General features: G+C 46.4%; 2 protein-coding genes across 8 annotated transcripts in view; one reads left to right on the top strand and one right to left on the bottom strand.

Moving 5' to 3' along the window:
* LOC125441829 (hexokinase-2-like) overlaps positions 1-20338 on the bottom strand; it is a 54467-nt gene extending 34129 nt beyond the window's left edge. The window contains exon 1 of one of the 3 annotated variants that reach the window (XM_048512749.1): positions 20096-20338. In XM_048512749.1, coding sequence (XP_048368706.1) covers positions 20096-20143 — 48 coding nt within the window. In that variant the 5' untranslated portion in view covers positions 20144-20338. Of the gene's footprint in view, positions 1-4437; positions 4636-20095 lie in introns of those variants that run through there. The other 2 variants (XM_048512748.1, XM_048512750.1) reach the window with 2 other exon arrangements.
* Positions 9392-23368, top strand: part of FIGLA (folliculogenesis specific bHLH transcription factor) — a 43046-nt gene continuing 29069 nt past the window's right edge. For 3 of the 5 annotated variants that reach the window (XM_048512758.1, XM_048512755.1, XM_048512759.1), the window contains exons 1-2: positions 9392-9576; positions 23163-23322. The gene's annotated coding sequence lies outside the window, so the exon portion shown is untranslated. The other 2 variants (XM_048512757.1, XM_048512756.1) reach the window with 2 other exon arrangements.

Below are 23368 nucleotides of genomic sequence, written 5' to 3'. Positions count from 1 at the left end.
CGCGCCTGCCCCATCCACCACCCCTCACTTCGCCGCCCTGCAAAAGTCTTGCAGAGCATGCGGGTGGGAGGAATGCAGAGCATGCGGGCGGTAGGAATGCAGCCCACATTCCTCCCGCCCGCACGCTCTGCAAGACTTTTGCAAGGATGGCGCCCTGCCTCCGGCACGGGTGGCTGCAGAAGGCCCCTGGCCAGCTCAGGATGGGGCAGTGCTGGCTAAGGCGAGCGGGTAGGTGAGTGAGCAGACCAGCTTGGATTCTCCTCCCTCCCTTTCTCCCGCCCGCCCGCTCTGCAAGATTTTTGCAAGGATGGCGCCCTGCCTCCGGCATGGGTGACTGCAGAAGGCCCCTGGCTGGCTGGGGAAGGGGCAGGGCTGCCTGGGGGAGTGGTGAGGCCAACGGGCAGGTGGTAGGCAGGGCTGTGCCCGTGCAAGTGTGGTGGACTCAGCGAGGAGGGCTGGTGCGAAGCACTGGCTAAGGTGAGCGGGGAGGTGAGTGAGCAGACCAGCTTGGAAGCGGCCAGGTTGACCCCAGCGGGCCGAATAAATGTTTTCAGCGGGCCACGTGTGGCCCACAGGCCGTAGTTCAAAGACCCCTGCCCTAAGCATTCATTTTTTCTAGGGAAACTGAGCTACTCTGCAGGCTGCATATGAGTTGTGGTTCCAGCAGACCTTTACTGTTTTACACTCATACCATGTCACCCCACTGCCCTACAGCAAGTGGTAAGTGGGGTCCTGCAGCAGTGGCGCCAGCGACCTAGGCCCCATGTAACGCCCCCTCCACAAAAGGCCAGCTGGGCCCAGGCCTTCCCACTTCCACCGCGCCCTCCAGACCTCCCTGAGTGACCTCCACAGATTCCCGAAATAAAGGTCACCATCCAGATATCTGGAAAGGTTCCTTGTGTGCCAGAGAAACCCCCTCCGCTTCCTACCATGGGATTTCTCCCAATGAACCCTGGAACCCTTTGCCACACGCCTGGCCTAACTTAACCTCAGTCCTTGTCATAAATAGAGCCTGTGCCACCAACCAAACCTCAGCAGCCCTTTCATCAATTCCAGCTATATGAAAGAGGAAGGCAAAAATGCTAAACAAAGGCTGAACGAAAGGAAAAGAGAAAAAATATTTGTCTTGCAGTGGTTCATAAACCGAAAGCAAAGCCCTGGCAATGATTTTTCCATATGATCTTGCTCCAGATAAGTTTTTATTTCCTTGAAACAAGGAGGGAAACGCTGGTGCATGTATGGGCACACACAAGAGAGAAACTCTCAGCAATCACTCCCACCCTTGTCAACAGCCTACACAGAAAGCAGAAGTGGCCCTGTTTGCATCATTACTATCGACAAAACAGCTTCCTGCCCTAGGAGGCCTTTCTCATAAAGCATGGCAAGAGAGCAACAGCAACATGCAGGAAACAGGCAGAGTATCTGCAAACACATCAACTGGCACCTTAGTACCCATGGGCAGCTGTTGAAAATCACTGCACTATATAGTTGGGGGGACACCTCTCTGTGCCAAAGCAGCCAGAGATCAGTTCCATGATTCCACGGCATTATATAACCTGTCCTTCAATTCAGCTGACTATACCCCAGAGCTCTTCCCAGATTGCCTTGCTGGAGCACAAGTTAGGCCTCTTTATTATCTCTGATGCCTGTCTTTAGGCCTCTTTATTATCTCTGCTGTCCAGTCTTTCAATTTCCACTCTTTGCCTGGTGGTGATCCTGGTTCTGTCTGGGACTTGAACTAAGAACCTCATGGCCTGCGGCTGCCACCTGACTTGGTGAACTAGTGAAGACTGAGTGCTCTACAGCCACAGAGACTATCTCAGTCCCATGAAAGAAGAAGGCCATCTGGTACACCATGTGTTGTGACAATGACCCTTTTACTTCAGAGCTCTCTTCAGCTCTCTTCAGAGCTGATGTATTTCTCCAATCCATTCTTCTGTTGCTACATTGGCATAAAGGAATACACAACACGGTAAAGAAACAGGGCTATCTCCAGCTGCGACAAGGTCATGGGACAAAGGCCAGGTTTGGAACCCCCTCCATCCTGATATACTGTAAAGGCTGAGACAAAACCACAGTAAGAACATTGCCTGGCCAAAGGCACATATGCACCCAAATCAATGTTCCTTGCTAAATTCTTGGCAAATACAATCTGAATTATGTGGCTTTCACCAATTGTACAATCAAAACCCATGTGTGTGTCTTACATTATATATCATGCTTCTTTTAATTTCAAGCAAAATCCTGTGTTGGATCCCAGTGCTCTGCTCTTGCCTCCTGGAAGTCCTACTGAATCCATTCTAGCTTTTGTTAACCATGATAGCTAAATGAAACCTACATATTCACAGACAGCATTTTTCTAAGTAACAAAGACTAATCAGTGAGAATGGGGAATGCATTCCTCTGGTGGATCACTATTCAAAACAGTGAACTAGATGACCTTTCAGTCTGTTCCAGCAAAGCAGCTGGGGGTGGGGGGACGCAAGAAAGGGCAGGTGCCTTGGGACCCAGGTCAAGGCACAGGCAGGAGATCTGGCAGGGAGTCGAAGGGCAAAACTTACCAGAAAGTACACTCGTTGTACCCAGGCAGAGCCAAGCGCAAGGCAGGGTTTATACAGAAGGTCTTGTCTAATGAGGCTGGGATCCTGTAAGAGCTCAATTCTCCTAAGATGCAGATGCCTCCATCTTGCAGAGCCTTCTGCCATACCTTGCAGCAGTGCAAGCACTTCTCCTTTGACTCTACAACTGTAGCCTCTGACTTTGCCTACTTTGAGTAGCTGACTTGTTACTCGCTCTTCTGAGATTCCTGAAGGCTCTCCCAGCTGCACAGTACCAGGCTCTGCCTGAACTGCAAGGAAGGCCTTTGAACTGCCGCCTGAATTTCCTTGCAAGGAGCCAATCCTGAATCCACAGTGTCTTCAGGCTCTACAACAGAGGCATCAGTGCCCAGGTCAGTGCCGAGGGGCTGGCTCATGACACCAGGATGCACCCCTCTGCCACCATAAGTCAACTGCAACTTGATGGCAAAAAAAGAAAAAGGAAGTTTGGCTTGATTTGGAGTAGGTTGGAGCAGTCTCACTCAACTATAAGCATTCGGATTCATTCATATTTGGCTGATTTTCACCCGAATATGCTTGAATTTGCTCAGATTTGGGCTGAATCTCACTTTGGCAGTTTATGATGACAAGAAATGCAGCCGGCATGCTCAAATGCACCTTCTTTATGGCACTTTCAGTGCAGAGCACCTGAGCTTATAAGTAATGATGTAGAGGACTGGAATTGCTCTGCTTCAGTTAACTCCAGGACTGTTAAGTCACTGCAAGGAGAACCACAGCAGTATTCATCGTAGATCATTCTCTTTCCTTCATAACCTCATATTTAAATGCCTACTTAAAGACCTCTCACTACACAATCTGCTGACGTGAGCTCTATTCCACAAGAGTTTATGCAACAATATGTGTTAAAGTGTCAGGGAAGCATGTTTATTTGTGCAAACACTCCACGCTACTCCTCTGGAATTCTTGCTTCCCAGATCTTCTGGTCCACCCCCACAGCCTCTCCCACTACAGAGCTGGCAGACCTTTCAGAAATAAATCAAGGTTTCTCCAAAGTTCTGAAAATCCCACAAGTTTTTAAAAGATGGTAAATATTCCTCAGAGGAAACCCCATTACATGAGGCTCCAATCCATGTTGATCTTTAAAGGGGGGGGGGGATTTAACCATAATCCCACAGGTCTGTTTTCTTGGAAAAGAGCATCTCTGGGCCAGACGATCCCCAAAATGGAGATGGGTGGGAGGAGAGGGAGGCTCCCGATTTCTTCCAATCAGAGCTCTGCATCAACTTTGGAGGAAGGCAGCAGGAAGAGCTGAGATTCTACCAAAAAGGCCACTGACTCCCAACGTGGTATCATCGCGCCCCCAACTTTCACGGGGAAGCATACCCACCCCTCCAGTAGAACGCGGAAAGGAGAAGGCAGAGAGGAGGAAAAACCTAAGTCTTATCACATGTAGACTGCACTGGAGAAGAGATGCTCCTCCAGTTTCCCTTCTTCTCACTACACACAGCAATAGCTGAGTTACAACTCAACCCTCCCTCTCTCAGCCAAATTTTACCCCTGCAAGAACTCCCTTTGGCCGGAAGACGGGACCATGCCACACGCGGATCGGAGCATCCGTCTTCCTTTCTCTTTCTCCGGAACCTCAGACGGAGCGGAAAAAACTCTTCCTACAAGCAGGCGCGCACGCACACACGCGCCCTTTTTGGCTCTCCCTTCAGCGAACGGCGCTGAACTCCTCTGCTTACTTAAAGTCAGACCCAACCTACATGCATCTGAGCACGTGCAAAGCGCCCCTCTGGTCCTAAGGAGAAACGAAGCCAACATGAGCCCCAGAGGACTAGCCAGGTCGCCTCTTGCCACCTTCCGTTCCCTTGCTCACCCGCTGCACTTGGTCGTGGCTCAGCTCGGTGAAGAAGTAAGCCAGCAAATGAGAGGCGATCATGGTTGATACCGAGGAGGAGCAGCTGCGCCTTGCTGAGGCACTTTCAGCTTCTTCCCCTCGGCTCGGCAGGAACAAAGTAGTTCGGCCGGGCACGCGAAGCCATCCTCCTCCTCCTCGGCCGGCTCCCGCGTGACCCGCCTAACTCGCCTCCTCCCATTGGCCCCGGCCGGAGGGGTGTGTGAGCCTCGGCCCCAGAGGAGGCAGCTCCAGACGGGCGGCTGCTCTGCTGGGAGGTCCACGTGGCTGGAGGTGCTGGGAAATGCCCGGCTTTGCGGGGCCGGCGCATCGCGGATTGCCGCGGTAGAGAGCCGGCTTCCCCTTGCGCCTCAGTGCCCGCAGCCGTGCTGTCTTATGCCAACAGATGGGCTGGCGCAGGGCACATTCCCGGCAGGTCTGCCAGGCCACGCTAGGCTGGAGATGTTTCGTCCCCCTGAGTTATTTGGCCCTTCCGCTCATGCAAGAATAATACGCTTTCAATCCACTTTGCAGCTGGATTTTACTGTGCGGAATAGCAGAATCCACTTGCGAACAATTGTGAAAGGGCATTACTCTGCATGTGTGGAAGAGAGCAGCCCTCATGACTATTACATTGAGGGGATCTTGGGCTTGGACCCCCCAGTGCAGCCAATGTGGCCGAGATGTCCAGCGCTTTTTTTTTGAAGGGGCAAAAGTACAAAAATGATGCCCTCCGTATATTGTATACATACTTTTGGTTGTATACACATATGTAGTCAACTCTTTTAAATAATATAATCTACGTTGACCCCTCTGTAAATGTTGATGACTAATTTCATTTTTACATTATTTTTTCTATCTAGAATATTGGAATATTCCATCATCCGCTCTACAAACATAAAAAAACCTAACCCAAGGAGAAATTTTCAGCCTAGCCTTTTCCGGACATTTTTTTTCATACACCACATCTGATTTTAACATGGGAAACCAACCATACCTCACCCTCCTTCGCAGTCCGATAAAGTACAAGCCAATAAAAGCTTTCTCTGTTAACTATGCTGCTAGAAGCCAAAATGACTTAACTGCAGTTACTGTACTTGAGTCATTGGAAAAGACTCCCTGGCAAAGACAATCATGGGAAAGACTATCATTCTAGGAAACTGGTTGTTGTTGTGGATTTTCCAGGCTGTGTGGCCATGGTCTGGTAGACCTTGTTCCTAACGTTTCGCTGGCATCTGTGGCCAGCATCTTCAGAGGTGTAAGATGCTGGCTATAGATGCCGGCGAAACGTTAGGAACAGGGGCGTAACAAGTCAGCCCTTAGCAAACTGTAGCCCTGTGCAGAACCTGAGTTGGATGCCCCCCCACCATGAAGCGGCCACTCCCACTCCACCTAGACCAATTTTTTTGCACCAGGACATTTGGGTGCTCTGCAGGAGAGGGTGCATTTTTTAGACATATCCAGCCCCAATATTTCCTGTAGCCATATCATCGGGATACTGTCCTTATACTACCTCCCCAAGGTCTGGTGTGAGGTTTTGGTTCAAAGGAGTCCAAAGTTATGGGACTCCCCAAAGAGTACCCTATCCCCCCATTGTTTCCAATGGGGAGCTAATGGGAGATGGGGGGGGCTACAGTTTTTTTCTGAGGGTCCCTTAACTTTGGCCCCCTGAACCAAACTGCACTGCAAACTTGGCGGGTATCATCAGGGCAGTCTCCCTTAATGAGACCCACAGGTTGAAAGTTTTATTGCCTTCAAATGTTCCACTTCAAAGTACAGCCCCATGGACAGCAATACAGAAACTCAATCGCAGAACAAAGATTCTTGGGCAAATTTCAGGGATGTTCCTGCAGGGCGCATTTTTGGATGTATCGGCTTTTTTACCAAGGTACGCAGGTATCATCTGGAAACTGTCCTTATGGTACCCCCCCCAAGTTTGGTGCAGTTTGGTTCCAGGGTCCAAAGTTATGGACCCTCAGAAGGGTGCCCCATCCCCCCATTCTTTTTCTATGGGGCTACCCACTTTTGAGGGTCCATAACTTTGAAAAGGACCCCTGAACTAAACGGCACCAAACTGAGAATGCCTACATCATCTCCAGATGATACCCACGGGGATTTTGAGTTGCCGAGCACATCAAAAAATGCACCCCCCTGCAGGAACATCCTGTGAAAGTGCCCAAGAATCTTTGTTCTGCGATGAGTCTTTATTCTACGATGAACCTGCATTATAATCCAATAAGGGAGTTACGAAGGCTTTAATGACACATTTCTGAAGGCACAGTCTCAAACTTTCAGGGGTCTCATCAGGGGGGACTGCCTGAGTGATTCCAGCCAAAGGATTTGGTGCAGTTTGGTTCGGGGGGGGCCAAAGTTATGGACCCTGAAACAGCAACCCCCATGCTCCTATTACCAACTCCATTGGAAGCAATGTGGATAGGGGCAAACCCTGAGAGGATCCAGCAACTTTGAGACTCCTGAACCAAACCTCCCCATAAACTGAGGGGTAGCATAAGGAGACAGTCTCTTGATGATATCCTGAAATTACAGTTGCCGCTAGCCTACAAAAACTGGCGCCCCTGCAGGGCTAAAAATGAAAACCACTAAAATGCCAAAGGAAACAGACTCCAGCATTTTGATGCTGCCCCCACAGGGTGATGTCTTTCCTCGAGCAGCTGGCTGCCACCTTGCCCAATGGGCATTACGCCAGTGGTTAGGAACAAGATCTACCAGACCACGGCCACACAGCCCAGAAAAAACACAACAGCCAGTTGAATCCGGCCATGAAAGCCTTCGACAATGCTAGGAAATATTGAAGACTACAGGAAAGGAGGAAGACCCACAATGAGATGGATTGACTCAATAAAGGAAGTGATAGCCCTCACTTTGCATGACCTGAGCAAAGATGTTAACCATAGAAGGTCCTAGCCGTGGTGGCGAACCTTTGGCACTCCAGATGTTATGGACTACAATTCCCATCAGCCCCTTCCAGCATGGTCAATTGGCCATGCTGGCAGAACTTCGATAAGAAACCAATCCATAACATCTGAGTGCTATAAAAGGTTCGCCATCCTGACTGTGAATAGTTGAGACCAAGGAGAGTTACCTGGAGGTCTTTGTCTCCCACTGCCTAGAATTTGACATCTTTCGCTATCTTTAAAAGAATCCTTATCTCCCCCTCCTCTTTGCTCACCATAATCTTGTCTCAACCTCTACCTTACTACAGATTGTGACTCCCTTCTGAGGCCTGGAGTCTTCTCCCCATCCTCACAACCCCCAGCTACAGCCTAATGGGGGAAAGGACCCACCCAGAACCAGCCTTCCAGGCAATTGAGTCTCTCCCCACCTCTTGTCAGATCGTAATCGGAATGGGCGTGGCACAAGAGGGTTTGAATGAGCCACCTCTGCTAGGCAGTTGAGGCCACCTCCAAGCAGCAGCCCAATCTAGGGAACTGGGGGGCCCCGCACGCGCTGCAGAGCCAGCCATCGCTTCCGGGTAATTGAGCCCCCCCCTCACGCCGCCCCATTCAGCTCTGCGTTCCAATTAGGGCGGCAACACGTGCGAAACTCCCCCTTCCGGTTCTCTAAATTTCCTGGCATCCCGAGTCAGACCCTTTTAAGACAAAGGGGTAGGCGTGCAAAAGGGTCCATGAAATCAAGAGCAATTTTAGTCGCTCCTCAACAGGCTGGGACAGAGTGTGTTCAGTCTTGCTGGTTGACAAGCAAGCCTAAACACGTGGGCACTGAGTGTTCGGTCCGGAGACCCCCCCCCCCCCCTATATTTTTTTCAACTTAATATTCAAGACACTGAAAACCTTGTCGCTTAGTCCCGAGTCGAGTCTGCGAGCCAAAACACTGGCAGGAGCAGACCGGGACGGATATTGTGATTAAAAAAAAAAAAAAAGTAAAATGATCGACTGACTTGAATCTAGTTGATCTTTGTTTTAAAGAAATCGTGGTGTTTTGGGGGGGGGGGGGGTGGACAAAAACATGAGCGAGTGGGAGGCTGTGGGGCGGCCCTCGGGGGCGCGGCTCCTGATTTATTGTGTTTCCAAATCTACTTTCGTGAGCCGCGTGTGTGTCCAACACCATCTCCCCACGACTGTGGCAACAGCGTTAGCTTTTCGGAAGACGCAGCGTCTCTGCTTTCAGATTTATCTGGCTTTTTAAGACCCTGGAAAGTTTGGGCGAGGCGTTGCGCAAGAGCTCCTGCTTCGCGTGCCAAAAGGGTTCGGCTTTTCGGCCTTGGCATCTCAATCCAACTGCAAATGCCCGATTTAAAGTGAAACTGACGAGGCGCCGCTTCTGCATATGCGCGCGTTCAGGGCGCAGTTTAACTGTGGCATATACCTTGCGCAACGCAACTCTGCTCGCTTCATTCGCACGGTAGTCCTTGTGCCGCAGCAACGGGGAGCCGCTATGCACGGGTTACAGTACTGTTCAAACGAGACGCTGAGCCCATGCAAAGGCGCCTTTAAGGGCAGGGAGGGAGAGGGCGTGTGCTTCGATGGAGGCAGATGGAGTCGGATCTCCAGAAGGCTCCACGTGTTGCTCCTCACGTCACGACAGCCGTGATACATCAAGGGTATAACGGAGACAAGCGCCAGCGCGACGCCCGGACCCGAACCTCCCGCTTGCAACCCAGAGAAGGAAGGGGTGACTTTGCAGCTCCGTCCCTCTCGTGGGAGCCAAGCCTCAGAGGATAGAGCATCCCTGGCCACGAGGTCAGCACCGACTTGCCTCCGTGCCGGGTTCCGCGAGGTCTGCGAGTTTATCTGGGGATCTGTGGCTCCGCCCCGAGTGTCGAGCGACCCCGCCTCCTCTCTCTCGCCCTCCCTCGTCGAGCATCACCCGCGTTGTTGGGCTTCGTTCCAAGCAGCCTCCTGCGGCTGGCGAGCGTGCGGCGCTGCACGGCTGCCATCTCAGGCGATCAAGGCGGGCTGGGTCAGGTGGCCTCCCACTCGGGACTGGAGTAAGAACCGGGCGTCTGGGGCTGTGCAGAGTGCTTTTTGCTCCGCGCTCGACAATGCAGTGTGCAAAGAGGAGCGCAGACGGAGGGGGGAGGGGGAATCCTACACCTACGCTGAAGTAAATCCGTTTGCATTCAATGGGACCCGCTCCCAGGTAAGTGCGCATTGGACTTCCGTCTCAGTCTGGTCCTTAATAAAGCCATCAGTCTGTGGGGTGCTGGGAAACCCTGTTAGCCATTCCCTTCTCAGAAATGTCTTTTTAACCATACTGAGCTCAGGGTAGCTTAAGTGAATGAATGAGCGAGGGTTCAGCTCCATGCAGTTACCTTTGGCTGTCATGACTGCTAGCGTACCAGAGCATTTCTCCATCCCCATCACTTGTCTCTTCTGCTGTGTGATGTTTCTGGTATCTGAACTGACCCCAAAACAGGATTGGCAGGTTCATGATAGTTACTCAGTTTGGAGAACTGGATGCTGCAGTGCTTAAAACCTGAGTATGACTGGGAGCCAAAGAGCTCTTACTCTGTGGTTCACGGATCCTGGCCCTAGCCAATCTAGGATGTCTTGTCTACTTTTTTGGTGTTTGTTTTTTATGCTATGTTGCATGTAAAATTGTTTAAATGTGTATTTTTGTAAGCGACTTTGGTGTCCCTTTGGGAGAAATGGGCTAAAAATATACCAATTAAGGATGCACTGAACTGAAGCGACATCCAAAGTGACAACCCTGACCTTATGTCTTGTGCCGGAAAGGAAGCTGAAGGAAGACATCCTAAATTTGCCTGCTCAAGTTTTTCATTCAGATTACAGGCTTGATTATTTCAACACCACAGTGGCAATGGAGAGCATGAACAGTGACCGTGCAAAGTCAGGCCAGTGCTCCCTTCAGACCAGCATCCTGTTTCCAACCATGGCCAGCCACACATCACAGAGAACACTACAAGTAGGGAGCAGAAACTCCTCAGCAACTGACAATCAAAGGCATTCTGCATCAGAACCCAGATGCCTTATTCCGTTGAGAGGTATACGGACAGCAGTATATCTGTCCTCTATAAATTTGCCCAGTCCTCTTTTAAATGCATCGAAACCAGTGGCCAACACCACATCTAGTGGCAGTGAGTTCCACAAGTCAGCCATCAACTGTACAAAATACAACTTCGTTTTATCTGTCTTGAATCTAGTGCCAATAGTTTTCATGGGAACACCCTGAGTTTTCTGATTAAGCATGTGGAGAAATCTCCCATAGAAGATGAAGGAAAGAAGAGGCTGGGCTAGATAGGGAACACTTCCCATGTTCAATATGGGGAGGTGTAAGCTATTAGAATATGGAAGGTCGCTTTTTCTAACACATTTTTATATTTTAAATTGATTGCAGAATGTTATCCAAACACTTGAAATGCAGTAATTTCTTTTTTAATTTTACAATTAATTATTTTTTTAAAGTATTCCTCTGGATGGATCGCTGCAGAGAGACACTCTAGGGCCATCTAGACAGTATAAATATAGCCCACAGAATCTTAATAGGCTTGCTCCTCTCTGAGATACCACTTAATGCAGGCCATGCTACAGATTTTTACCATTTCGAAAATCCAAAACAATGTAGAGCCTTCTGTTTGGCCACATTCAGTGTGATTCCTTTAATTCAGTTTTATAATATGCTATTACTCATGTGGAATAAGGCTAGGAAAGGGTGTGAAAGTATTCTTATTGCCTGGCTGTAGAATCTCTAGGGCACTTTGACTTTTACCCTCTCTCCAGAAGGGAAGTGATTTAGCAAATAAGGAAGTGGGGCTTTAAGGCTTTAAAAAGGGTAAAGGCTTTAAAAAGGGTAAATGACCCTCTGCAAGCACTGGGTCATTACTGACCCATATGGGGTGATGTCACATCACAAACTTTACTAGGTAGACTATGTTAATAGGGTAGCTGGCCATTGCCTTCCCTAGTCATCTACATTTTACCCCCAGCAAGCTGGATACACATTTTACTGATTTCAGAAGGATGGAAGGCTACCTGAAACCATCTTCCTTCGGGATCGAACTCAGGTCATCAGCAGAGCTTTGACTGCAGTACTGCAGCATACCATTCTGTGCTCATACTTTAAGACTAAGGCCCTATTTAAATGTTAGGTTTTTCATTTACATCTTGCTGCAACCCATTCAAAGCAGCTATGCACCCTCCCTTTGCACAGTAGAAATCAGGTGCAGTGTTGGCAACTAAGCTCATAGTTACTTTGCACAGGTAGCTGATGAAAAGAGAGACTTTTGAGTGTGGATCCCACAGGTAAGTTATTTTCCCTTGCCGCCATTGTGTTTAATTCAGGCCACAATGGACTAGCCCCTTTCACCAGCACTCACACTCAAAACCATTATTTCCAGACTTCTTTAAGGGAAACTATGAAAGCCAAGCAAGCTTAGTAGTGCCCGGTTGGTTTCAGTGAGTTTAGAAGGGTATAACTCTGTTTAGGATTACACTGTAAATCTATTGGGTAAGCATAGACTGAAATCTACTCCTTATTACATTGCTTTGCCACTGACTTGAGGACATTCGTGAATGGAAAATTTTATTTACTTCATTTGTACCCTGCTTTTCTACCCAGTGGGTCCTCAAAGCAGCATACATAATTTTCCTCAATTTTATCTTCACAACAACCCTTTGAGGTAGTTAGGCTGAGAGAAAGAGGGCCTAAGCCAGTGGTTCTTAACCTGGGGGTCAAACAACCCTTTCACAGGGGTCACCTAAGACTGTCTGCATCAGTGTTCTCCATCTGTAAAATGGATAAATGTTAGGGTTGGGGGTCACCACAACATGAGGAGCTGTATTAGAGGGAGGTTGAGAACCCCTAAGCCAAGGTTACCTAGCAAGCTTCCACAGAAGAGTGGAAGCCTGGGTCTCCCAGATTCTAATCTAGTCTGACACTCGAAGCACTACTCTAGGCTGGCTGTTAGTATCAATGAATGGCCACTTAGCAAATCCGGAGCAAATCCAGTCGATAGTTATGCATGCAAATCTCACTGAAAATGGACTAAGCAAGAGGAGAATGTTTTGAATAATAAATGCTCCATTCTGTTGGAAACTTTGTGTGTGTGTGTGTGTCCTTCAGATGTCAGTCACCTCCTTACAGTTGCAAAATGAAATAAAAGTAATCAGACCGGTTTTCAAAAGGTATACAAGCCAGGCAAAGCTGGGTGTGGGTAGAAAGAGAGGCCTGCCACCCGGCTGGGCAGAAAAGCAAAGATCCAGGCTCAAATAGTTGTGGTGCTGTATTTGGTTTCTATGGGTTGCATACCTGCATATATAGAAGATCACAGACACGTGTAGCAGTACAAGACCAAGCGCACGCACGCCAAGTGTTTTCCAAGGACAATCCCCATTGTTTGGTTCCTCAGAAATTGCAAGCCCTGTACGCACATCACAGTGAACTCACATACATCTGTTTGTAAAGAAGAGCCAATGCTTTAAAAATTAAAACCACGGATAAATTGGTTTAATTTGTGCATTCATCCATACATTGAATTTAACCGGAGAATTAGTCAATGTACGTACGAAGAAAAATCATATGTTGTGTTAATTCACTGCCTGTGTGTATGTGCTACAATCCCTGCATTGTCCGTGGATTTTTTGTGTGTAGATGTCATCATTTAGAAATCAGCTCCCAGTCTGAGAGCTTTAAAAGCTTAATTGTGAATGGGAAGTTAACCCATCCCGCCCTTGAACACTTAAAGTATATATAGTGCACAGGCTGCCATTGCTGAGGCATATTTTAACCCATCAATAACCTTTTTAGGACAACTGTATTTTTCTGCTATACCATTAAGAGAAGACGAGTTTGGATTTATACCCCACTTTTATCAATTGTAAGGAGTCTTATAGTGGCTCACAAGCTCCTTTCCCTTCCTCTTTCCACAACAAGACACTTTGTGAAGTAGGTGGGACTGAAAGAGTTCTGAGAGAACTGTGACTAGCCCAGGGGTAGGGAACCTGAGGCTCTCCAGATGTTCAGGAACTACAATTCCCATCAGCCTCTGTCAGCATGGCCAATTGGCCATGCTAGTAGGGGCTGATGGGAATTGTAGTTCCTGAACATCTGGAGAGCCACAGGTTCCCTACCCCTGGACTAGCCTAAGGTAATCCAGCAGGCTTCGTGTGTAGGAGTAGGGAAACAAACCTGTTTCACCAGATTAGAGTCCACCACTTGTGGAGGAATAGGGAATCAAACCTGCTTCTCCGAATTAGAGTCCACCTCTCTTAACCATTACACTACACTGACTCTCAAGAGCAAGATGCCCTTATATAGTGGCTTCAGTGGCATAGCACCAACAGGGCGGGGGGAGCATGATGCCCCGGGTGGAGGCTTGGCAGGGGCATTCCAGGGTGGCGCTACAGCAGGGGCGCAGGATGCGCGCTCCTTGGGCGCAGTTTCTCCTTGCTCTGCCTCTGAGTGGCTTGCAAAGATAAGGAAGATAGTGGCTTGCAGAGGCCACCTGGTGAGCCTCATGGTAGATCCTGAAACAAGAACTTTCCTGTTAGCTATTAATTATAGCACTTGTCAATAAATGCCATATTTATATTTATAGCACTATATATTTATCGCAGTATACTTATATAGCACAAGTCAATTTAAATTTTGGGTTGGACCCAACCTGTTTTTTTCACTGGTAAGAAAGAGCCCACTGTTTTGACCACGAAGAACATGAGGATCATGTGTGGTCAAAAGCCATGTTGACCCAAGACTTGAGGAAGAGAATTGTGTAACACTGACCAAAAAAGCTGGATGAATCCAATATTCAACTTTCTGCAGAGAATTCTGGGGGTGCTACTGTAAGCCTTCACCCTGCTACACAAACACCTTAAAATACCAACCTTGTAGCTGGTGCAGGCAGATCAGATCTTTCTACAAGCGCCATTTGTTTATAGAGTCCAGAAATCCTGTGTAACATTAGAGGATGTGGGAAGGGCAAGGGTGCTGGCTCATAAGCCTTGGCACCTGGATGTGTGTGCTGTGTTAGAATGAAAATTGGCACTGGCCTGCCTCACTTCACAAGGTGAATGAAAGGCCAGGACAACATTCCTCCTTGAAGGACAGCTGGTTAACTGGAGCCTTCATTCTCTTGCTGCCAAGGCAGGCTAGAAGCTACAAACCTGGAAGGTCAGACCAGTCCTTGTTGGCACAGAAAGCTCAAGTTCCCTTTCCAGTGGGTAGAAGCGGAACCCAACCAGGGAGGAGGGGCAGGCTGCAAGCCCATCACCACCAAAATCTCATCTCTTTCAGACTTGTACATATGGAATAGGAAAGTTAATGAGAGGCATTTTTCAGGCTAGTTACAGGGAACAGATGCCAAATCAATTTCAGGCCTACAGTTGGCCTGCTTGCAATTGGCCAGTGGCACCACTGGGAATGGACCTTAAAATCCTTGGCGTGGGCTCAAGGCTCCGTTGCCAACTGGCCTGGAGAAAAATGTCCTGACTCTTTCTGGAGTCTCCTTCTTTGGAGGTTTTTAAACAGAGGCTGGATGGCCATCTGTCAGGAGTGCTTTGATTATGTGTTCCTGCATTGCAGGGGGTTGAACCTGATGGTCCTTGGGGTCTCTTCCAACTTTATGATTCTATGATTCTTTAATCAATGCTTAAGTTATAGAATGGGATGGCTGAAATGTTCCCGGGCAAGGAAGTAAACCACATCACCCATATTTGCTTCAGATCAAACTGATATTAAAAGGACATTTAGAGGAACCACTTAAAAAGTTTGCAACAGTGCTCAAGACTCTTGTATTCCCCAGTCTCAGAGAGTGTGGTTTGCTCAATCTGGCCATGATCCTACAGGCTAAACCATACCTTACCATACAAACTGTAAGGTCAGTACACTTCTGCATGGTTGGTGGTTAAGAGTGGTGGACTCTAATTTGGAGAACCTGGTTTGATTCCCCACTCCTCCACAAGCAGCAGACTCTGATCTTATGAACCAGGTTTGTTTTCCCATTCCTCCACATGAAGCCTGCTGGGTGACGTTGGGGTAGTCACAGTTCTTTCAGAACTCTCTCAGCCTCACTTACGTCACGTCTGTTGTGAGGAGAAGGAGGGAAGGAGTTTGTAAGCCACTTCGACACATTTTATGGTTGAGAAAAGCAAGAGTATAAATCCAAACCATTCTTCAGTTCTTCACTATAAATTGGTCTTGGGAGGAAGTGATTTCTGGGGTACCCAACAAGGCCATTTCCTCATGATACTCTTGCCCTCCCCCCAAAAAAAGTTCAGAAAGGAATTGCAGGAAGAAAGCCCATACAGGCAAAAGGGCCGCTTCTCTGTAAGCTTACATATGCACCCACACGTCCACACCCCAATCCTTCCAGAATGTTTTGCAATGGAAAAGTAGCCACCAGGCAAATATGGCAGGGGGCTGCAGGCTGCACAGTCATGTAGCATGTCAAAGAGGATATCAGGAGCAAGCTTGGAAAGGGGGGAGAATAATGCAGAAAGCCCATTTGTACACCCAGAAGCTGCTGTTCCAGCCCTGCAGCTCTCTCAAGGCTATCAAAGTGGCTCAACCAATGAGGAGACGAGGGGCCAGTAACTCTTACGTGAAGGACATTTGTCCCCCTACAGGGCTCAACTTGTTAAGGTTGTGAACCTCCCAAGTGGGGGCTGGAGATATCCTGGGATTACAACTGATCCTTTTGTATTGTTTGTCTAAAATATTTATTCCACTTCTGGAGCAAATGGCTGCTTTGGAAGGTAGCCTGCATGGCATTACACCCTACCAATGTCCCTTCCCTCCCTAAATCTCACTTTCCCAAGCTCCACCCTCAAATCTCCAGGTGTTTCTGAACCCAGAGTTGGCAACCATAGGCTCGAGCCATTGGCAGCATTCATTATGGGCCGCTTGTGGGAACTTGAAGGGGCCATCTGGAAGAGCCCAGTGGGCCAAGAAGAATGAAGAGGAAGAGGAAAGTCATGGCCTTTCTCCAGAACTCCCTTCTGTGATTTTTCTCTGTGATCCTCTTTGCTGTTTCCCCCCATTATTCTTCCAACCCTGCCAAACAGCCTTTCTTGTGCAGCTGTCAAAAGTGAAATCTTCTGATCCAGAAGACAGTTCCCTTTGGAACAGAGAGATATAAAACACACACACCCCACCCCACACCCCCAAAGAATACTGGTGTCATTCAGAATATCTCTTCGGTGCGTGACATTTGTATGGGTGGCTACGGTGACTGAAAACAGAGCCATCCAAACAGATCCTGAACAACTGGCACTGGTGTTTTCAAAGAAGGATCCCAGATCTCTTGATTATTTATTTATTTAGCCTAGAACAACCTGCAGCAGTCTTCTCTCTTCCAGTTAACCCTCGCAACAACAACCCTGCAAGACAAGATAGATTGCAAGAGAGTGACTGGGCCCAGGTCACCCTTCAAGCTTCATGGCAAAGCAGGGATTTGCAGTTGGGCTTGCCAGAGCCTAGTCCAATGTTCTAACCATTATGTCGTGCTGCCTATTTCCAGTTAACTTCTGGACTTAAAGATACATGGAGAGAGAAAAAGAGCACCCAACATAAAAGCGAAACTCTTCCCATACAGGAGGAAACCCAGCTCTTGCTGGCTCACTCACACATGCCCATATATCATAAACCCAACCTTAGTTCTCACCTGTAAAATAGGAATGCATATTTTTCCCCCAAGGGGAGAATACAGTCCACCAGGTAATTTCTTTTTGACCTGTGCACTGATATTGATGGTTAGAAAATTTTGCTTACATACTTTAATGCCATTATGCCATAGGTTTAGGGTTGTCTGATAGCCAATTCCTCTACAGACTGAAAGCCTTCTTGCTTTAAAAACCACTAACATTCTCCTTTGCCTAGCAGGCATATGGATGTATTGGGTTAAGATTTTTCTCTTTTTCCTTTCACATTGACCACATTCTAATACAAATGAGGCTGAAGGGTACTAAATCCTACATACACTAAGGAATACCACAGTAGGAGGAGCTTTGCGATTCTCCATTATTACCGGTAGCCCTGGCAGTGCAGGAGCCAACAGGTGATCTGCAGAGCAGCACTCGACCAGCATCATAACCAGATACAGCTCTGTCCCCACCCACTTAAAAAGCATCATAATGATGAGTTGATGAGTTGTGGAGAACTCAAAAGCTGGACGGCTGTTCTATGTCATTTTGGTTGGTCCTCAGAAAAGGTGTTAACGTGACTTTTGCTTTGGACCAATACAGTTACCCACAGCTTTGTAAAAGGTTCAATTTGAAGCAAATGGTTTTGCCTCCTCTCCCTAAGGACAGTGTTTTTCTCATGATAACTGAAGCCTGTAATTTCCAAGTAGTGCCTAATATTGCCCAGAAGGGAACATAACTCTGGATGAGCAGTGTCAGACCATTGTGATCTTATGTAACCACTTTTGTCCTTGGTTCGGCAGCTTTTTTCAAATGGGAATACAGAACTCTCTCTAACTCTGTGTGTTAAATCAGTATCATCTCTCCACCCTCCTTCTTGAAAAAAATCAGTAAACAAGGAGAATGGTGATTAAACAACTTACTCAATTGCCACACACTGAGTAAGAAGAAGAAAAATGGAAAGATAATCCTAATTTCTAGATCTTTGGTTAAAATCAAAATACACTACATGCGGGATAATCATTTAATTATAACTAATTTAATTATAACTGCCTCGTGGTGAGCTGTGGTACTGCAGTCAAAAGCTCTATTCATGACCAGAGTTTGATTCAGGTAAATCGGCTCAAGATTGACTCAGCCTTCCATCCTTCAGAGATTGGTAGAATGAGTATCCAACGTGCAGGGGATAAAGTGTAGATGACTGGGGAAGGCCGCGGCAAACCACATAAACAAAGTCTGCCTAGTAAATGATGTGATATAACAACACCTCATGGGTGAGTCAGGACCCAGTGCTTGTACAGAGGACTACCTTTACTTTTTCTTACTATTTAGCTGAAGCAAAGTCTTTGGTCCTGGCCAAATCACATTCATGCAAATGAAAACCAAGCATGTCAATCAATTAAAATACATCCAGCTTTATATTTATATTTTATATTTAACTTTATATTTAACTTTATATTTATATTTAACTTTATGTAAACCTTATATTTAATTTACCAATTAACTAATCAGAAGAAATATTATTAAGCCTTAACAGCAGGTATACCTTAAAAGCTATTAAATTCCAGACAAATACATGCATAAACAATCAACACATTCTTGGGGAAATCCTTCTCGTTAATTTGCCAGGATCACTGAGTTGCCAACTGGCCTGGAGAAAAATGTCCGGTCCCTTTAATAGAAATTTAATGCGTGGAACTGAAGCATTTCAGGGCACAAAGATAAATAACATCACCTGATAACATCCTATTAAGTCTTTATTAAAGGGACAAGCCATGTTTTTCATGCCAGTTGGCAACCCAAGAATCAAGAGTTATTTACACTGACATCATCTGAGACCCAAACTTCACAATCTCTTTGGCAAGAAAAGCACCATTTTACCTCCCCAATAACTAATGTGTTCTAGGAATCCTTATTAAATGGAACCATTTGTGGCATAACAATATGGGAGGGAGTTTTTCTTATTGTAATCACATGCTCCTTTTACTAGTGTTTAAGGTACAACACAACTTCTTATTGTTACATAACATAGTAGCAGAAATTAGAAATACTTCTGCCAGAAATGGAGAGGCTGGAAATTCACATTTTAATAGATCTAACACCACAGCCTAAACCAGAAATATCTGGAACACAAGTTTTAAACTGGCCACTCTAGCCTTTTGTTTAACAGCAACTTGGTCTACAGCAATTTTCAGATGATATTATTTACCTCCATGCCATGAAAAGCTTCAACTGCCATTAAACCTCTTTTAAAGGGGCAGCTGGCAACCTTAGCTATACTTGAATTAAAATCTAGCTTGGACATACCATCCTGGTTCTGTTATCAGAAAGAACCTCTCCAATATCGTTTTGCAGACTTCAATTTTACCTGACATGTTTAAAATTCCTCTACCTCATATCCTTTTGAAGAGATAATGGCACAGTGATTAGAATACTGAATTAGGTCTACAGAGACCTAAGTTTAAATCCCCACTTGTCCATGAGGCAAGTTCTTTGTAAACAGATACACGGATTAATCCAAAGTTTATCACAGTTCTCCCCAGGCAAAGAAGAGAAATTAGGTTGCATTGCATATCTGGGTTCTATTGCTCCTTTTGCTTAAAAAATTCCTTAACTGATCTCCACAGTGTCTTACTGCAAAGCTAAGGGGGCATAAAAATTCCTTGTGGTAAGGGCTGTGCACGAGTGCACAAACAAAGCTTTCATCTTGCAACAAGCTTAAGGGTCCAGAAGCTTGTACCAACACTGATACAAGTGACCAGAAAATGTGGTTTAATTACCAACAATACATTGATGGCCAACTGTTGGCTTCTCTTTTGAAAAGTTACCTTCACGTGAAACTATCCCCAAACACATGAAAAAATTCTGCTGACAAGTTAATTACCTGTTTATTCTAGAATGCTGAAAAATTGCATTGTGTACCCACGTGCATTCCTTTCAGAGTCTTGATTTTGCAACCGGGGAGCAAATGCAAAACCCCAATTAATTTCTTTCCCCCATTCACACACACACACAAAACCCCAACCAGATATGATTCCAAGTTAAAAACAGTATCCCCTCACCTGACTGAGGATCTCCTGGTCCTTCTCGTCAAATTCTATTTCGGCCATCGTTTCCAATCCTTTGGAAGCAACTTTGAACAATGTGATGACTGGTCTGTATTTCCCTCTGGAAGGACCTGCTCAGGATGATGTCAGTGCAGAGAATGCAGGAACCATCTATGACTCTCACTGAGACAGACCCAGCAACGTCAGGGCTGAGGTCACTGGCTGTGCTTGTGGGAGATAAAGATGGAATCATAGCAAGCAGCAGTCTAATCCTGGAACCGAGTGGCGAGCAAGGAAGAGAACCAGCTCATCTCTTTGCTAAAAGAGGAGAGCTTGTCTTTGAAAAGAGGTTCCAAGGCAAAGAAGTTCTTACATGTGATGGCAAAGTCACTGGCAATTTTTTGCACCCTGTGTATATGTTGCACCTTGAAGTGACACTTGGTTTTCATTGCAGCTTGTGCAACTGAATTTTTTTGAGGCTGCGTCCAGATACTTCAACTGGAGGACAGTAAACAAGGGAGGGACCATAGTTCATGGCAGAGTGCAGTATGCAGGCGTCTCATGTTCAGACCCTGGCATCTACAGTTAAGGGATCTCAGGTGGCGGAGTTGGTTGGGAAATTATTCTGTCCAAGACCCTTCAGAGTTAGTGCCAGCCACATCAGACAGGTTGGGGCTACCTAGGCCAATAAGATGACTTGGCAGAAGGCAATTAATTCCATAAGTTCAAACATATAGTGCAAATATACAGTGTTCGTTTAGCAAATGATCTGCCATTCTAAAGTTTAAATGTACTGGGCTACCAGGTGGCAAAGCTGTCCATCATTTTATCGCATATGTAAACAAGCTTTGTAACGTGACATTTACATTTTCCCCATAGCTTTTATTAGCCTGAACCGGAACCTAACTGGAAAAAATTTCTATCATCCCAGACTCTGAACTGGAACAAAGCCAGAACACTGAATGGAGTGATTCTCTCATTCTGTTATCACATTACAGTTCGGCTGAAACTAAAAGACTATCCAGTACCTCAGACCCATTGCATGCTGGTAGTTAAACCCAGCCAAATCCCAATACCATTGCATGCAAATGAGACCAGTTAATGGAGAATATATCTTTTAAAGGCTATTTGCCATAATTGTTAAATGTAATCTGTTGGGGGACAGACGAGAGGGAAGTCATCTTCTCGCTCTGCTTAAAGTTTACCAAAAGTGGATAATATTGGGAAAAGAATGCTGGGCTATATGGACTTTGATCTTACCCAGTTCAAGTAAAACTCTTTCACTGGACCAATTTCTACAGGTATATTTTACTGGCAAACCAAATGAAGAATTCTGCATCGTTCCAAAACCCGCATCGTTCCAAAAAAACCCCAAATTATCCTGAAGTTAGTGATAAACAATGTTTAGCAGTTATCTGACAGCTCAGCATGTTCAAAATGCTTTCCACACATTTGCCCAGTAATCATTTAAAATAACCTTGCAAGGTAGTACTGTATTGTATTCCCACCCAGCAAGGGAGGAACAGAAAGATAATGGTTTGCCTATCCTCAGCTGGGATCATTCTTAGGTATCTTTTAATAGATGACCCAGTTTACAGGTGTTTACCCACTCAGGCTAGGATTGTGCATTTTGCCCTTAGGAAGAGGCAGCAGATTCTACAGTCAGATGTCTTTCTTTTTTCTTTTTTCTTTTGGTTGTTTTTGAAGGATGCTTTGCCAAGGAGATGCATTGAGAAATTAATTGGATTTTTTCTTTGTATTTTCTGCATCCTGCTAGGTATGCAAAGAAATGAATACCCACAATTTATGCGCACTTTGTCAAGCCTGGATCTGCCCATATAGCTTCTCCTCTAATAGGTACAGAGCAAGGAAAGTGGAGGGGGTGTGTGCCGGCCATGTGTTCACTCACGTGGTTCATTACGTGCCATCTAAAGCAGATAATCAGCTCTGCATCTCATGTGACTGCAGGCTGCCTCATTCAGAGTTTCCAGTGGCCACCAGCCCCTCCCCAAAGGCTGGAGAGGAGGTGGGGCAGTGACCTCAGATGGCAGATGCGGCAAGGAGGAGGCAGCAGCGATGCCCAAGAGCCATCCCGCCTGGGCTCCCTGGCAACGCATCTGCCCAAATTCTGTCTCCTTTCATTCACTCTGCTAACTACGTGATCTGAAGCACACAGCCAAGCCATTTCCTCTCCCCTGTGCAATGGAATGAGCTGTCAAGAGGTTTAATGGGAACCAATGGTGACGGTGCACTATTAATTCTGCCTAACACAGATTATATAGATCACTGGCACCGTGGACAGCAGCAGCAACCCCAGAATAAGTCAGTATCCTGAAATGACCTCCCTTAAAGCAAGCAGGTGTGAGACAGACGACATGTTTAATGCATAAGAGATGAAGATAATAGTATCTACGGGACTGACAGGTATAGTGGTGGCAAACACAAAGGTAGGCAGGGTTAGTCTAGAAAACGCTCTCCAGCTTTTTTAAAAACATCAACAAGGCCAGGTAATCTGTCCATAACAAGATCTACCAGTCCACGGCCACATAGCCCAGAAAACCCACCACAACTTGTCCATAGCCTGTTTGCTCTAAGGTGGGTCATTCCAAGAGAATGGCTTGTTGCGGAGAGGTGCTACCTAAAGAAGAATTTTGTGTCACTCCAAAGAGACTCCCATCTCTTCATCCATAATCTTTTAAAGCAAAAGCCATTCTACATACTTTTGGAGAAACAGACCAAAAACATTCTTGCAAAAGTCAGAAAAAAGAAGAAATCAAACCATACCAGAAGAGGAACTGGTCTTGATCAGGGACAGAACTAAAATGCTTCAGATTTTACTATAGAAGTCACTATGGAATACATATCGAAACTGTAGAAGATAAAGGAAGAAGAGGATGGTGCTGCTATCAAAAAGACAAAAGGCTGGGAAGCATCACTGGTGGAACTGTTTTAAAAGTACATATCAAAATTTGTCACACTCTTCATGATCACAAAAGTTTGTCAAGGTGAAAGGCAGGCAGAATTTGGGTTAGCATGATCTTTATCTTCTTTCTTTTCTTTTGTGTTTTTATTTTTTAACCAGACCTTTGCGGTTCACCATGAAGTGGTGGCTTGGGCATGGAACTATGTACAAAGCAGAAGTTCAGAAGGTGGAACTCAGTGGATCAAGGAGTGAAGACACCAGAAATGCTCTGTCCATCCAGTGTACCACTGTGTGTTTCCGGGTCTCCCACTACTAAAAGGTAAATTCACACTTGATATAAGCACATTATATGTAAGCCCAGCACA

The sequence above is a fragment of the Sphaerodactylus townsendi genome, linkage group LG12, assembly GCF_021028975.2.
Source record: "Sphaerodactylus townsendi isolate TG3544 linkage group LG12, MPM_Stown_v2.3, whole genome shotgun sequence".
In the NCBI taxonomy this organism is placed as follows: Eukaryota; Metazoa; Chordata; class Lepidosauria; order Squamata; family Sphaerodactylidae; genus Sphaerodactylus; species Sphaerodactylus townsendi.
Note: the sequence above shows the minus strand (reverse complement) of the source record. Positions and strands in the feature narration are given on the sequence as shown.